The 15,249-nt window shown below is 46.4% G+C and overlaps 5 protein-coding genes across 5 annotated transcripts; 3 read left to right on the forward strand and 2 right to left on the reverse strand.

The window, feature by feature from the left end:
- The first annotated feature begins 100 nt into the window (after positions 1–100).
- Positions 101–1,276, forward strand: LOC135438272 (uncharacterized). The gene has a single exon (XM_064696532.1). The coding sequence runs from the start codon at positions 659–661 to the stop codon at positions 1,253–1,255; it is 597 nt and encodes a 198-aa protein (XP_064552602.1). The 5' UTR covers positions 101–658; the 3' UTR covers positions 1,256–1,276.
- wfs1 (wolframin ER transmembrane glycoprotein wfs1) lies at positions 1,271–4,233 on the reverse strand. Its single transcript, XM_064696530.1, has 4 exons — positions 4,067–4,233; positions 3,898–3,996; positions 2,264–3,840; positions 1,271–2,207 (listed from the first exon to the last, which is right to left on the reverse strand). Exons 1-4 carry the CDS (start codon positions 4,128–4,130, stop codon positions 1,332–1,334), a joined length of 2,616 nt encoding a protein of 871 aa, XP_064552600.1. The 5' UTR covers positions 4,131–4,233; the 3' UTR covers positions 1,271–1,331.
- Positions 4,234–4,797: 564 nt separating this feature from the next.
- Positions 4,798–9,034, forward strand: Nup133 (nuclear pore complex protein Nup133). Its single transcript, XM_064696631.1, has 9 exons — positions 4,798–5,068; positions 5,134–5,311; positions 5,379–5,891; positions 5,949–6,261; positions 6,321–6,954; positions 7,012–7,216; positions 7,280–7,949; positions 8,009–8,550; positions 8,612–9,034. The coding sequence occupies exons 1-9, from the start codon at positions 4,890–4,892 to the stop codon at positions 8,984–8,986; spliced, it is 3,609 nt and encodes a 1,202-aa protein (XP_064552701.1). The 5' UTR covers positions 4,798–4,889; the 3' UTR covers positions 8,987–9,034.
- Positions 9,035–9,155: 121 nt separating this feature from the next.
- On the forward strand, positions 9,156–13,054 carry cd (cardinal). The gene is made up of 4 exons (XM_064696828.1): positions 9,156–9,451; positions 10,576–12,462; positions 12,529–12,698; positions 12,765–13,054. Exons 1-4 carry the CDS (start codon positions 9,294–9,296, stop codon positions 13,052–13,054), a joined length of 2,505 nt encoding a protein of 834 aa, XP_064552898.1. The 5' UTR covers positions 9,156–9,293.
- Positions 13,055–14,347: 1,293 nt separating this feature from the next.
- On the reverse strand, positions 14,348–15,249 carry LOC135438395 (uncharacterized). The gene is made up of 2 exons (XM_064696701.1): positions 14,971–15,249; positions 14,348–14,889 (listed from the first exon to the last, which is right to left on the reverse strand). Exons 1-2 carry the CDS (start codon positions 15,099–15,101, stop codon positions 14,640–14,642), a joined length of 381 nt encoding a protein of 126 aa, XP_064552771.1. The 5' UTR covers positions 15,102–15,249; the 3' UTR covers positions 14,348–14,639.

A 15,249-nucleotide genomic window follows, 5' to 3' on the forward strand; every position in this document is an offset into this window, starting at 1 on the left:
ACTAGAGATGCCAGCACGAAACATCGATATACTGAAACATCGATTACGTTCAAATACAAAAGTTACCTGCAAAACTATCTTTTCAAAATAGTTCAAAAGAACTGAACTTACTTGAGAACAGTAATTTAGTAAATTGTATTAAAATTTAGCATACTTTCAGCTCGAAACTTGAAATGCGTGCCAACACTGATGTTTGGAGTCCCTTAAAAATTACATAGTGCATTCATTTGGAAAATCTTCTCCCTGTTCTGTTTAGTGAAGTGTGATTAGGACCATCAAGTTTTCTATATACAGCACTATGGCAGCACTGAAAATGCAAAGCGCCTGCAAAAACTGTTGTTGCAAATATATCACAGGAACAACTTCAATTCTTCTTTATTACTTATTTTCCGTTAGTTTTCTTTGCTCGTTTCAACGTGTTGCTGAACATTTATTTGAAATGGTGTTTGCAAGCTCAACAGACTTTGCCAACCCTGAAACTGATTCTTTTTGTTAGTTTATTAGGTGATTAGGAGATTTATCGAAAATTGATTTTTAGTAGTTAACATCGAGTAAGTATCGCTAATATTCAACATAATTGAATTGCGCGCCTCTATTTGAGAGCCGCGTGACAGTTATTAAAAGTTAGCTTCCTTCAAAAATCCCAAGACGGCCAAAAATGTGTACAAAAAAAGTGCGTGAATGGCTGGTCTTACTGACCATGGAAAAGTATGTTCGTTGCTTTACAGAGCATGGCTACATAACTATTGCCCAGTGCCAACAAATATTAACCAGCGATCTCATCATGTTGGGTATAGATAACCCAACCCATCGACAGCTGCTACTAACTGGTGTGCAGCTCCTCATTAATTCACCCAATCTTTTCGTTTGCCCAGAGCCGTGCGAATGGCATGTATCGAGTGCAGATCAAGATTTGGCCGAAGATTTCTTGGATACCTGTAAAATTGACTTGCAAGCAATAGATAGTACATTTAGTACGCAACAACATAGTAAAAAAAAATTTGGGTTTCTAGCCAGAACAAAACGTGAACGCAAGTCAAAATCAAAGAATATCAAGGAGAGTTTGTGCTCAGTCAACATAAAGGCCAACTTCACCTGCGTCGCCTGTCCACACTTGCAGTTTGGTCAGCTTTACGAATTGGATCAGCACATCGCCGCCTTAAAGGAGAGCAAGGATCCGTCGGCATCTCAGCACAAATACGGCGATCTCATAACCAATGTACAAGAGGCGACACCCATTATTCTAATTGAATAATTTTAAGCCAAAAGCTAAGCTTTTAACAATTAAATATAATTTATTTATAATATATTTGTTATATCTATTTGGGCTCCTATTTGAATGTTATCAATGGACTCAATATGGCATTTAGCAAATACTTGATGCCTCGCATCAAGTCCTGCATCCGTGCATCCACCGGCGAGGCGAGCAATGTCCGCTGTATGCTCACTGTGCCCAAATCCGGCGACTTGCAGTCCATGCACTCAATGGTCTTCAGTTCCACCTGTGGCGGCGTACTGGAGCCCAATATGTAGTGTTCACGCACATTGTTCGCCAGCACGCGTGAGTTGTGCAGTGTGCCATAAAACAGGACCCGATCGCCGCGATGCAGTCGCTGCGTAAAGTTCCCAAAGTCATGGTGGGCGCGCAGCACCACGTCCGAGGATGAGCCGCGTCCCAGCAGGCTGCTGCTGGCCGCCACCTGAACGAGCAACTCGTACTCGTAGCGATTCCAACGTTGCAGCGTGCAGTGTCCAGTTTGTCCACTCAGCGTCTTGATCACGCGCTGCCACTCGACGCACTGCGCCTCATGCTGGGGATCACATTGGAAATGCTGTGCAATATTCTCGCCATGTACACAGCGTAGCAACTTTCCTAACCAGGTGGGCAGATAGTTGGAAACAACATCCTCCAGCATATTAGACACGCGAGCAATTTGGACGTGTGTGATCCTACCCTCCCAGGCCACGTACATGCCATTGAGATGGGAGCAACGCAGCTGGGCTTTGATTTTGTTCGGCTGCTCCTGAACTGGCTGTGCACACAGCTCGTAAAAGCGTTCCCATTGAAGTGCATCGGGCAGAGAATGCATGCCCACATTTGGATTCGATAGCACAGTGGGCATGGCATTATAACGTGGAGTATCCTTAAAGCTAGACGTCATATAGGGAAAGACCAGCACACAGGCGGTGGTGAAGCCCACAAGCAGCTATAGGCGGAACATATAGAAGCAACTGTTGGCAATTCAATAGGAAAATTACTTACCTGCAACATGGTGATGTATTTCTGCGTGGCACGATTGAGAGCGAGGACACAGGAGAGCAGAATCACCAGGGCGCAGGCAATGGCCGTGGTGCCCCAACGCAAATGTTCGCTGGTCAAGCCCAGGCTGTCAATTGCCACGAAAACGGGCACCAGGAGCGCCACAACCCCAAAGAGGGGCAGGAACAAGACGATGCCTGCCAAGCCCAGAGCAGCACGCATGGCACCAAAGACGGTGGCACTCTGAGAGGTGACAATGCACACCTGCAGCCAGCTGAGAGTGACGCAGTGCGGGATTAGGTAAGTGTAGACGCCATGCCAGCCAGAACGCTTGGCCAGCAGCACAAGCAAAATGGGTATCAGCAGATAGAGAGCAGTGCGGCAATTCAAGCAAAACTCAATGCCATTGCCAATCACAAAGGATGAGAATGTGGGTACACGGAGATCTAGGAAGCGCCAGTGTGTGGATACAACCTCGTCCAGCTCATACGGATACTTGGCCAGCACATTAACAGCAAAGGAAACTATGACCAGCCAATCGGGCAGAAGTTGGGACGAAGCGTACATGAAGACGCCCAGAGTGATGAACGTGCTGGCGCCCGAGATGATGGTCAGCTCGGAGTGCGGTAGCCAGGCGTCTGTTACCAGCGGATAGACAATCAGATTACAAATGAATGCACAAAAGTAATACAAATACGGTTTCATATTGTTACGCAGAAAGCGCTGTTCCGAGATCTCCGCCTCTATGTTGTGATCGCCGTAGCTGAGAAACAGTCCAGACCAGATTCGGAAGTCCACGAATTGCTGTTTGGTTTTTAGCATGCGACACGTGGCCCACAGCATGACGCCCAGACTTAAATAGTAGCTAATCAGGGGCAGCATATGGCACTCGCTATCCTCCACGCTACTCCACCAGCTGAGCAGCACCAGCAGACTGCACCGCACGCTCAAGGGCAGCATGGCGGGCAGTGCGACAACCAGGTTAATGAAGCGATGATATAGCAGTGTAAAGAAGACCAGCGGATGAAAGATCATGCGATAGAAACAGGGCACATGATCTAAGCTCTGCGGATGCGGCACGGACAGGGTCAAATTCTCATTGACGGCTGGCATGCGACCGGCGGCATAGTTAGAGGCAGCCGAGACCAGATGCGCCTCGGTTATAAAACGACGACGCTCAACATTTGCACGGCCAATGGTGGCGGCATCTTCTAAAGGTTCCCGCTCGCAATCGCTGCTATCTTCATCCGTGTTGGATGAGGAGGCATCGTCACCGCCACGACGACGCCGCTTGCGTTGCAAATTGTAAATGCGTCTCATTTTGCGCTCCAGCTGCTTGGGCGTAATATGCTCGTTGCCATTGGACAAGCAAGCGAAGAGCTCGCGGGCTGCTTTGCGAGCGGCACGCTCGCCCGGTGTCATGGCCAGACAGCGGCGCACCTCGTCCGCGTTTTCGGCCGTAATGCCATTGCCGGCATTGTAACATTTGCGCAACAATCGTACTGCCTCCTCATGGCCCTGTTGGGCAGCACTGACCAGCCAATGTACAGCCTTCTGACTCTCATTGGCAACGTTGGGTTCTGTGGAGGAGATATAAAACGTGTTATTTGCATTGCTCAACGCACACGGGTACATACCAATCGCATTCTCTAGCAGCTTCTTGCCCAGATCGTATTGAACCTGAGGGCAGCCCTCTTCGGCAATGTGTTCCTTCAGTTTGTTCAGCGAGGCGCGATCTAAAGGCACCAGGAACATATTCATTTTGCATTACAAAACTTTTTCACAGCCTGCTGTGCAAAGTAATACCTTCAAGATTCCAGCGTCTCCGTTTGCTGACACCTGTCGGTGCGTTTTGTGTCCAGGTGGCCATTAAAAAGTAACAAACTGCAGATTGTTTACGATTTAATATGCAATTTAGAGTTGCAGCAAATCATTCTGTTGAAGTTCGCCGGAACGACTCACTAAAAGAACGAACTGAGTCCTTTTTGTCGTTCTATTGAGTCTGATTCTCGTTCATTTTGAAATATCAAAAGTGGCGGTTTGAATTACGGTTGTTGTTTAAAATGTAACAGAACTTTAATAAAAATGTATATCTAACAGGATTTTAAAATATACTCATTCACAATATGTACAATACTAAATATAATAAAAACAATCAATTCAAACAACAACAAAATTCAATTGTTAATTTATTTATTTACACGCAATAATATTAACATTTCTATCCTCATATGTGTGAATAGCATGTAAGTAATCGTATATATTCAGCCAATATATAAAAAAATAAATAAATAAATTAAAACTACACAAGTAAAAATATAAAACAATTGTAAATCATTTAAATGAATGGGAAAAAAGTATGATTCCGAATAAAATGTGTACATTGATAATGTACCATTTTTGGTACATTTGTACTACATGAGGCGACTCAAATTAGTAATGACATTTTGTAGTGATTGTTGTTCTTTTATCAATTAAGACTATCGATATACGCGATGAATATACAAGAACGGCCGATTGCAATAACTTCAACTAACCACAACTATCGATGGCTTATTGCCGGCGAAATTTGTTCAGTGTACATGTGTTTCTTGTTTATAAATTCAATTTATTTATTTAACGACAAAGAATGGAGCGAAGCATGCAAAAACAGCTGTATAGCATTTCACGAGAGTCATCGCCAGGTGGGCGGCGTCTAAGTATGCCCGCGGCAGCGGATAACACACGCAAATCATTTTTTGGCGGCAACGCCAACCTTGGCCACTCGCCATTGCCGGGTGGCTTAAAGAAAACTGCACTGAATAATAGGTATAGTATCCGATAAATATACGATCTGTGAAAATGCACTAATATATATTAATATGCTGCAACAGTCGCTTGAGCTTATCCGCGCGCTCCACCACCCAGTCTATACCGGGCATCAGATCCGACTACAACGTCGTGGAAAGCTATGGCCATGCACTGCCCGTGGCCGTAAACGAGGCTCTCACCTTTGCCGGACCAGGTGCGAGCACAGTTTCAGCGAAAATAACACAAAGTGGCTGGGCGTGGGTAAGTATCAACACAGTGTACATTATATACACTATCTGTCTAATAATTTATCCATAATCCAATGCAGGTTGTGCAAGGTCGTCGTCTATTGATATGGCAGTATAAGGATTCGTCTGGTGGTGTTAAGACAGGCTCGCCACCGCGACTTGGCAAACAATTAAGACGCGCCGGCACCTCGGCCCAGTGCCGCGAACTGACTCTACCTTACAGCGATATTGGGCACAAGAGCGAATTGGTCAGCGTGTTTCAGACAGAGGGTCAGCAGATGGCCTCCTGCATTGCAATATCAGCGACAGGCGAGGTTCGCTATTGGGCGTCTATAGCACACGATAATAATTCCGTGGATATATCAATTCTTACCGGCCAGGAGTTTGTGCAACTGCTGAATCTACCCACACAGCAGGGCTACCTGGCAATAACCTCCACCTGCACTTTAGTGTTCCTGCGCGTAGGTCTTACCAGCGGCCGTTATACACTGCACCACAAGACAATCAAGCCGGCGACGAGTTTTCTTGGCGGCTTTGGCAAAAGATTCGCTTCCATGCTGATTGGCATGAACAGCGGAAGCGACAGGGATCAGGTGAGCGCGCCTTCATACTGCTAATTTATAGTATTTAACTGTTATCGTCTTCTATAGTTATTGGTAGGCATGTGCTCTGAGAGCGACACAAAGAACGGTGAATCTGTTGTGGCGGTGCTTTCAGATCGTGCACTTCAGCGCTGGCGTCTATCCAACAAGGGCAACACGGAACAGCTGCTGTACGAGGATGTGGAGCTGTTGCGGAAAATGCGTGATATGCTGCTATTTAAGTTTTGGAATGTGCGTGTGCCCAACGATAATGTGGAGGTGGATTTGCATTTTATGGATTTCCATGTGGTCAGAGGAAATTACTATATACTAGTGGGTGCTGTCAACCCGGCACACACGCCGCAAATGTACTACGCCATTGGTAAGCCTCTAGTTGGATCCTTTGCCCTAATCTTAAGCTGACTAATCAAATTTTTTTAGTGGTGGCCAAGGCAGAAGCGGAGGGCATGCAGCTGGAGTGCTTTACGCCGTTGAAGCTTAACAAATTCTTTAGTAACAAGACGGTGCAGGAGTGTCTCAGCGTGCGCATCATTGTGGGACCCTCGCACATGTATCTGTACACGCCCAAAGTGATCTATCCGTTACTGTTGTCAAATGCGGCGCCCACAGCCGAAATGGAAGCCGAGAAAGTGGAGTTCCATTTGCATGAGGATCGTATACTTAGCGCTGCCGTCTGCAACCATCTGCCGCTCTTCTTCAGCCGCACACATGGGCTGGTATCCATTACGCCCGGCGACTTTGACAGCACTGATTTGCTGAACATGAGCAGCTGCAATTCGCCAGATCTATTTGGACCCATCTCGTTTAATGCGAGTTTTAGTGCGCCAGATCAGAGCATGTTGGGCGACAGCTCCAATAGCTTACCCATGTATCAGTTAGATCCGGATGATGTGTACACCGAGCTCAACAATGAAGTGGGTCAGCTCAAAGCGGCCTTCTTGTATAGGCTGAAACGTAACAACAACATGATGAACACAATCATTGCGGATCTTATGGAGAGCATTGCGGAATCCGATCCGAAAGGTGCGCCCTTGGATGCCTACAAGCTAGACAGGTGAATTTTATAGATGTGCAAATATAAAGCTTTCCTTAATGCGTTGCAAATTGACAGAGTTGTCATCACTATTGCCGAGGACTTGGCTGAGGACTTGCCCATTGCTGATCCGCGCTGGCAGTCGGCCATCGAGGAGTACGAAGGCAATCGTCACGCCCTGGGCAGCTCCCGTTCCATGCAAATCATCAATCAGCTACGCGACAAGAGCATTGCTCTGCAGCATTTTATTGATTTCCTACACTTCAGCGCAGTTTGGGAGAAGGTGAGTAAAATCAACCTCTTCCTCTGGTATACTTCCTTATATGTCTGCCATTGTTATTTTCAGCTCAATGCCATACCCTGTGGCAGTAATGTGCTCAAGCCGACAGCCTACATACTGTCCGATATAAGTGAAAAAATTGTGGCTGCAACGGCATTGCGTGCGATGCAGACCAAAATGCCCAAGCTGGTGGATGAGGCCATTGACATAACCGTCGCCCAATGGGAGGAGAAGCCACAGGGCAGCCTCACTACCCAGGACATCTTTTATGTTAAGCTGTGCAAGTTTCAGTGCATCTTTGAGGCGTTGGCTGACATGGCAGATGATCGCATTACAGCTCAAAATCGGACCACAGCGTCAGTGGCGCAATTTGTCGGCGACATCAACTCCATTGTGCTAGGCACGTTGGGCCAGGTATTGAGGTTTCGCGAACAGAATGTCAGCAGCTTTAAGCTGACAGCCAATTCATATGAAAACCAACCCTGGACAGCCATGTCGGGCACCGCGGGCGCTCACGATGCTCTGACCCGCCTCATAGAAATAAGCGTTCGCTATGCTGCGCAGTGCGTCAACGAGGCAGAGCTGAAGCATCTTCTATATCAGCAAATACTGGAGCTGGCAGACATTGTTCTTGAGGGACGCAAGAACTATTTGGAGAGCGTGCGCGATACGGAAAAGTTTCAGGTGCTGCAGCAGCAGTTCGAGTCGCAGCGACGCGACCTAATCTCGATGCTAAGTAAGTATAACCTTTGACTAAATTTCACCCAATTTATTAACTCTATTGTTCTATTGCAGTCAAGGAGCGACAGTATGAATGCGCTGCCAAGCTGGCTGAAAAGTATTTGGACTTTCAGAGTCTGGTGCTCATTTGTGATGAGACACAGGACAAGGACCGTCTGGATGACTATACGCGCAAGTATGAGGAATATGACTTCTCACAATTCGCCATCAATTGGCATCTGCGTCAACAGCGACATGGTGAGGTCTTTGAACGATTCAAGGGCAACCAGACAGCATTGGCGCAATTCATGCGAGATCATCCGTCGCTCGGCTGGATACAGCTCATATTCAACGGCGACTTCGAGCGCGGCGCCAAAGTGCTCTTCGAGCTGGCCCAATGTGAGACAGAGTATGTGGCACGCAAAAAGTCGATGCTATCGCTGTCCAAGTTGGCCGCCTTTGCAGCGGCCGAGGTTGATTTAACAGCGCAAGTGGAGAAAATCAATGCTGAATTGGTTATCATTGAATACCAATCCCATTTGGGTCACGATGTATTGCAAAATTTTGGGTTTGATGCAAATGATCAGAAGGTGCTCAAAGTGGAGGAGATTATCAATGTAATTCCCATATAGTCGATATGTGAAGTATCAGCCTATTTACTATATAATTTGTTTGTAGCTTTTCATCGCTGAAGAGAACGAAAGCGCCACCGAAGTCGAATTCCGCAAGGCCTTGGAGCTGCTCAGCTATGTGGATCAGCCGTACGATTTGCGACACAAGGTCTGGTGTGCGATCATACGTCGCGACAACTGGACGGACTATGATACCAACAATGCGCTCGACTATATACACAAGCTGTTATTCTATAAGGTCATTGAACTGTCGCAGCTGATGGGTCAGGAGTGCGACAGCGTTTTGCCGCCCATGGAGGATTTTCTGGACAGCGCAGAACTGGGTGAACTGCCACAGCAAAAATCGTTTCAGTATTTACTGAAGCTAGCCTATGAGTATGTGGGCGATATGTATAAACAGACAGAAGACATGGATCTGTAATCAATTTTGGGCATTTGCCAATCTATTAAAACCTAGTTTAAGATACAACTTTTAATGTGCAGCAGCTCTTGGCGCTGGGCTGGTTGGACAGTTGTTCGCTTTGTTGTTGTGCGGCTCAAACGCTTGCATTATAAAATATTATAAACTAAGTTGCTTTGTCAGCTGCTGCTGCTGCTGCCAGCGAAAGTAACTCAAGTGTGACAGACGGAGCGGAAGCCCGCCAAGTGTTGGCGCAACTTTAACTGGTGGGGCACGAACTGCTTGCCTTCTGCTGGCAGGCAGCCAGCTCTTCAGTTCTGTTTTGATCATGACGGACGAAACAACGCCGCTGACCGCCAGCAGCTCCGGCTATGTCGCGCTGCCGCCCTATCAGGGACCCACCTATGTGTTTCCTGGCGGCGTCTCCCCACGTGCGCGTCGCTCCAAACTGAAACAGTTCCAGTGCTGCATAGCGGTGACATTTGTGTGAGTGTTGTGAGTGTGGCATTTCCAGGCAATTACATAAGCAATGTTTTTGAAGAAACATACCGAACGTACAAAAAATCCTAATAGCATAGTACAACAATATCATATAGCTTCTATAGAAAGCATCTAGTCCCAATTTTTTCTTAATTATAATAATTAAAGAGTAGCTCCAGCAGGTGTCTTCAGTAAGCTCAGCACGAGTTGGTTTAGTCCTTAAATAAAAATCAAAATACTTTAACTCCCATATATGTATAACCGATTTCCTTTCAACATATCAGATTGCCACAATCGGTTAATAATTGTTTAGAAATGAATGGCAATTCGGTTAAATGTATGTTATTAGAGTATCTGTTTCTCTGCACTCTGAAGGCAACTTCTTATTGTCATTATACCCTGAACTTATTGATGATGGGTAAATGGGTCTAATCGTCTTGTGCAATGAATGTAACAGGTAGACGGCAGAATATACAATCCCATATAGTATATATATTCTTGATCGTGATGATGAGCTGAGTCAATCTAATCAGGTCCGCCCGTCCGTCTGTCTGTCTGCCCCTCTGTGTGAATGCGTCGATCTTGGAAACTGCAAAAGCTAGAGACTGCAACTTTTCTCGATTACTGTTCAATATACGACGCAGAACATGTATCTTAACTTTTTTTTCGTTATCTTCCATCGGTTTTATAATATCAATAAATATTGATTTTTAGACATGACTCGAGAATTATTCATTCTAAATTAATCAAACTTGGTATCTAGGTTAGGATACCAACCCACATTTCCCTCTTTATTGAAAAAAATACTTATATTTAAATGAAGATCCTTGCGCTTATATAGTATATTTGTCACAGTTAGGTGTCCTGCTTGGGCGCTGAAAGTTTCTTAAGGATCGAACTATAACGACCGAATATATAAGCTCAAGAATGCATTTCCCATAGCATGAGGCTAAGGGGAGCTGAAGCTTTGAATGCTTGTAGCCTTGTTCTGCGCTAGATTTCAGAGTACCTTCTAGTCGGTCTGACTCGATTCCTCTTCATTCCGTTTATGTCGAGTTTGTCATTTGACACCCCTGTTGACCCGTTGTCAACTTTTTAACCACAAGTTAATTTCACTTTCCTGCCCGCAGCGTGATTGTGATTGCCGCCTTGGGCCTGGCGCTGTGGCTGAGTGGCAGTGCGTACGACGGGAGCAGCAGCGACAGCAGCGCGGATGGGCCCAGCTTTTTCTTTGCTAGAAATGAGTCGGAGTGGGAGAGGCTAGCAGGCACCAAGACGCCCATACCAGACGAGCCGGAGTCCGTTTGGGCTCTGCGCCACGAGACGCTCGATCCGCAAGCAGGCGCCCAGGCGGTAAGTGCGGGCATCAAGGCGCTGGGCGATCGTGAGATACTGGAGGAGGGTCTGAGGCCGAGTGCCATAAATACGCCCCAGTTCCGGCACTATCGTTCGCTGAGCACCAATCCGGAGGCGCGCAAGTTGGCGCGGCGCGGTTACGTGGAAAATCAGGCCACGCTAGATATAGCACAGAGATTCAACTACAGCAAACAGCCGGGACGCAGCAATATTGGACGCGGTCCGGCCATAGTGCTGCCCGATCCGATGCTGCTCCGCCTGGACTGTGACATCAATGAGCGCTACAGGCGCAGCACTGGCGTCTGCAACAACAAGCAGCACCCGCGCAGCTTTGGCGCCTCCATGGTGCCATATCGCCGCATGGTGGCGCCGGACTATGCCGATGGCATTGCAGCGCCTCGCGCCAGCCATGGTGGGCAGCTGCCGCCGGCGCGTCAAGTCTCCCTAAGCATACATCGCTCCAGTTACGAAACGGATACGAATTTTACGGTCATGCTGGCGGTATTCGGACAGTTCCTGGATCACGATATAACGGCCACCTCGCTGACCACCGCACAGGAGGGCGAGTCCATTGATTGCTGTGCGCGCAGCGCACTGGAGCAACAGCATCCGGCCTGCTTTCCCGTGCACATTCTCGCGGACGATCCCTACTACAAGCAATATAATGTGACCTGTATGAACTTTGTGCGCTCAGCGCCAGCGCCCACGGGCAGATTTGGACCCCGGCAGCAGTTCAATCAGGCCACGGCCTTCATTGACGGTTCCGTGGTGTATGGCAATCTGGAGCAGCGCCAGCGGCAGCTGCGCAGCTTCATTAATGGCACACTTCGCATGTATATCACCGAGGATGGGCGGGAGCTGCTGCCCATCTCCGCCAATCCGGAGGATGGCTGCAATCGGGTGCAGATGACGCGCCAGGGAAAGTACTGCTTCGAGTGTGGCGATGATCGGGCCAATGAGAATCTGCTGCTCACCTCGATGCATCTGCTGTGGGCCAGACAACACAATTATCTGGCACGTGGCCTGCACCGGCTCAATCCCAACTGGACCGATGAGCGTGTGTATCAGGAGGCGCGCAAAATCCTGGGCGCCCAGTTGGCGCACATTACCTACAACGAGTTCCTGCCCGTGCTGCTTGGTCGCAATCTGAGCCAGGCCAAGGGTTTGTTGCCTGCCCGCGAGCAGCTCGATGCGCCGGACACCTATGATCCCCTTGTGGATCCCAGCATTGCCAATTGCTTTGCGACAGCTGCGTTTCGTTTTGCCCACACGCTGCTGCCTGGTCTGTTCAATGTGTCCAGGGACAATAGCACGCCCGAGGCCATGGAGCTGCACAAGATGCTCTTCAATCCGTTCTCGCTCTGGTCGCCACATGGCATCGACCACGCCCTGCTCGCCGCCTCAAACACGCCGGTGCTGCGCGTCGATCGCTTTTTCTCGCTGGAGATCACACAGAAGCTGTTCGAGGGCACCGCCGAGGATCGTATACCCATTTGTGGACTGGATTTGGTTTCGCTAAATATACAGCGCGGCCGCGATCATGGCATACCAGCCTATCCGGTTTTCCGACGCCACTGCCGCCTGCCCCCAGTAGATACATGGGAGCAAATGGCGCTAGCTGTGGACAACGCCACCTTGGAGTCCATCAGACAGATATACGAGTGGGTAGTACACCGATTGCTTCGAAAGCCAGCTTCTGTTTAACTTTGAGCTCCATCCACCCACAGCTCCCCCCAGGATGTGGATGTCTATACGGGTGCGCTCAGCGAACCGCCGCTAGATGGCGCCATATTAGGGCCTCTGCTTAGCTGTTTGGTCTCGGATCAGTTTATGCGCCTCAAGCTTGGCGATTCGTATTGGTATGAGCGCAAAGTGGGACCTCAAAAGTTTAGCAAGCGTAAGACATTTCAATATGCCTCAAATATAGTCAAATTTTATCATGATTATTATTTCCCATCCTCAGCTCAACTAGCTGAAATATATAAGACCAGTCTCGCTGCCATCATATGTCGCAACTCCGATGGTATCCAACGCGTGCGCCAACATCTCATGGAGCGCCAGAGACCGAACGGTAATCGCTATGTGAACTGTGTGGACTTGGAAGGATTTCAGTTCGATTTTCAACCCTGGTCAGAGGCGAAAGCGGAACCCCAGCTGCACAGGGCGGGCTTCAGTCAAGCCATGACCTTGGTGCGACTCTTCACGATCAATAGTACAAATGGACCGCTCGCTCAAGGATCTGTAGCTAACTGAATAATAAATGCTATTTATAACTATCAATGTCCAGAATACTCGAATTTTATTCAGTTTGCTGCCATACTGATCATAACCTTTTAAAAGGTTTTATATTTTGTACATTCAACGTACATTATTTTTTCAAAAATTTTAAATTAATTTGGGACATAGGTTAAATGAAGTTCAATCTGCGATACACATAAATGTTCTTACTATTTTTGACGAATATGCTTAAAGTTTAGAATTGAAATTCATTAATATTAATCGATAGTCCTGATCTGTAAGAGTTTAAAAAGATAGGATTTTCGACTGATCTGACTTTATTTATCCGAGATATTTCAATTTTAACATATTTCCTCAAAAACGTCTCATTTTAGAAGCGATCCCACATTTTCCTACAAATTGCGATGTAACCCCTTAATATTTTTTATCAAATTTGCTCAAGTTTTAGAATGTGATTTATTAAATGTCAATCGATGGGCCAGATCCGTAAGACCACAAAAAACTATAGCAACTTTACGAAAGATATTTAAATTTTAGAATTTTTTTAAAACTTATTTATATTAATTTCAGTTATTATTTTAGATAAATTAAGTCAAATTGATATTAGGGATTCGGTTTTCTAAGAGATAAAATAGTCGATGTTTCCTAAAGATGAATATATTCTTTTGTAATCATACCATAGATATTGTGCAGGTGCACCTAAGGCCTATGTCCTTGTCGACCTACTTGCCAGTTTTGTTTGCCTGGTAACCCAGCTGGAATTAAATATCTTGCACCAGAGCTCAAATTTTTCATCCCTGAAAGTAGAGTGTATATTTTTCGTATATTTTTTGCGATTTCTAGTGATTTCTGTTTGCCTGGTACTTCAGTTAAAATTTGCATAAAACATCAAGCATCAGCTATATAGCTGCTACCCTCAAAGCATACAGTAGAAATTTGCGATCAAAGAATTTTAGTCAAGACAATTCCAATTTCTGCTCGCCTGTTACTTTGGCTAGGCTTTTCTCTAAGAAACTGGCACATGCCATTTATTTTTTACTTTTTGTTTTTCATGAAATTCTTTTGATTTTTGTTTATTTGACTTAAAATGAATTTTAATATTGATCTTATGATCTTAAGACTTAACATATTTTAAAAAATCGTTTGATTACAATATATATAGTGGACTTTTATGAGTCTAACAAGTTATATCTTTTCATGAAAGAACCTTCATTATGTAATCACTTTCTTCTTAATTTCAAAAGTTGCGCATACGAGATTTCGTAAATTCCACCTGCACAGGTGAAAACGGGATGAAAAACATAAAGCTTAAATTGTAAGAATTGCAATTCCAATTTAATCGATCTATAATCTCGTATGTAATATTAAATATAAATATGTAATAAATCGTAATTAATTTTAATTTAAATGTTAAAGTCAATCAATTGGCTTAGCTGTTTGCATCGCAATCGGCTTATCGCTTAGTCACCAGCTGAACCGAGGGAAGCCGCTGACAAGTGGAGCACTTAAGCGGCGGCTGATGTAATCCAATCCGTGGAATTGCAGCAACTATAATCAAGAGTTCCAGTTCCAATTTGTGTGCTCAGATTAGAGCAAACTATTAGCTGGGCAGCAGCAAGGTGCCATTGGTGGTCAGGGCGAGTGTGGCAGGCGGCAACAGTGTTGTGGCAAGTACTTCTGTGGGCCGGCAGGCTGTGGCATTGTCATGGTAATAGGCCAGGCACAGGGATGCCAAGAGGGTCAGCATAAATGTCAGCCAGAGGCAGGCAAAGCACAGTCGACGCACATTCTGCCACCAGGGATCCAAAGCGAAGGGCAGCAGCTCTTCCAGCGTTAGGCCGTAGGAGAAGCTGTCGAAAATATGTGTGAGTGGAAGTAAAGGTTAGGGCATGAATTTATTATTTAATGAAATGCGACAGTAAGGCGTTTACTCAGCAGTTGTGAAAATGGGCTCATAATCCTTTGGATCCTTGCCTGGCACGACAATGATGTCGTGCGGCTCTTGGTGCTGTCCTCGCTGGTGCCCCGTCGCCAGCAGCGCTGTTCTCTCATCACAGGACATCTTTCTCGCTCTCGTTCCCTCCTGCTCTGACTTTGTCTCTGTCTGTGTATGAGGCCGTGGACTGCAAGCACTCCACTGAAGGCGATGGGCTGCTCCGCTGCTGGACAAATGAAACTGGCGTCTGGCTTTGCTTTTGCTTTGTTTCCAA

Source organism: Drosophila montana, unplaced genomic scaffold, assembly GCF_035044405.1.
Source record: "Drosophila montana isolate Dmon_TW-CO22-7 unplaced genomic scaffold, ASM3504440v1 contig_3848_1, whole genome shotgun sequence".
In the NCBI taxonomy this organism is placed as follows: Eukaryota; Metazoa; Arthropoda; class Insecta; order Diptera; family Drosophilidae; genus Drosophila; species Drosophila montana.

Bases quoted from the DNA above. Each gene is read 5' to 3' on its own strand.
- LOC135438272 (XM_064696532.1), top strand. From the start codon at position 659: ATGTGTACAAAAAAAGTGCGTGAATGGCTGGTCTTACTGACCATGGAA.
- wfs1 (XM_064696530.1), bottom strand. From the start codon at position 4,130: ATGGCCACCTGGACACAAAACGCACCGACAGGTGTCAGCAAACGGAGA. The intron at 3,997-4,066 runs GTATTACTTTGC...TGGTGCCTTTAG, and splicing joins GAGACGCTGGAATCTTGAAG to ATCGCGCCTCGCTGAACAAA. The intron at 3,841-3,897 runs GTATGTACCCGT...TCTCCTCCACAG, and splicing joins GCTGCTAGAGAATGCGATTG to AACCCAACGTTGCCAATGAG.
- Nup133 (XM_064696631.1), top strand. From the start codon at position 4,890: ATGGAGCGAAGCATGCAAAAACAGCTGTATAGCATTTCACGAGAGTCA. The intron at 5,892-5,948 runs GTGAGCGCGCCT...CGTCTTCTATAG, and splicing joins GCGGAAGCGACAGGGATCAG to TTATTGGTAGGCATGTGCTC. The intron at 6,955-7,011 runs GTGAATTTTATA...GCAAATTGACAG, and splicing joins GATGCCTACAAGCTAGACAG to AGTTGTCATCACTATTGCCG.
- cd (XM_064696828.1), top strand. From the start codon at position 9,294: ATGACGGACGAAACAACGCCGCTGACCGCCAGCAGCTCCGGCTATGTC. The intron at 12,463-12,528 runs GTGGGTAGTACA...ATCCACCCACAG, and splicing joins TCCATCAGACAGATATACGA to CTCCCCCCAGGATGTGGATG. The intron at 12,699-12,764 runs GTAAGACATTTC...TCCCATCCTCAG, and splicing joins ACCTCAAAAGTTTAGCAAGC to CTCAACTAGCTGAAATATAT.
- LOC135438395 (XM_064696701.1), bottom strand. From the start codon at position 15,101: ATGTCCTGTGATGAGAGAACAGCGCTGCTGGCGACGGGGCACCAGCGA. The intron at 14,890-14,970 runs GTAAACGCCTTA...TATTTTCGACAG, and splicing joins CCCATTTTCACAACTGCTGA to CTTCTCCTACGGCCTAACGC.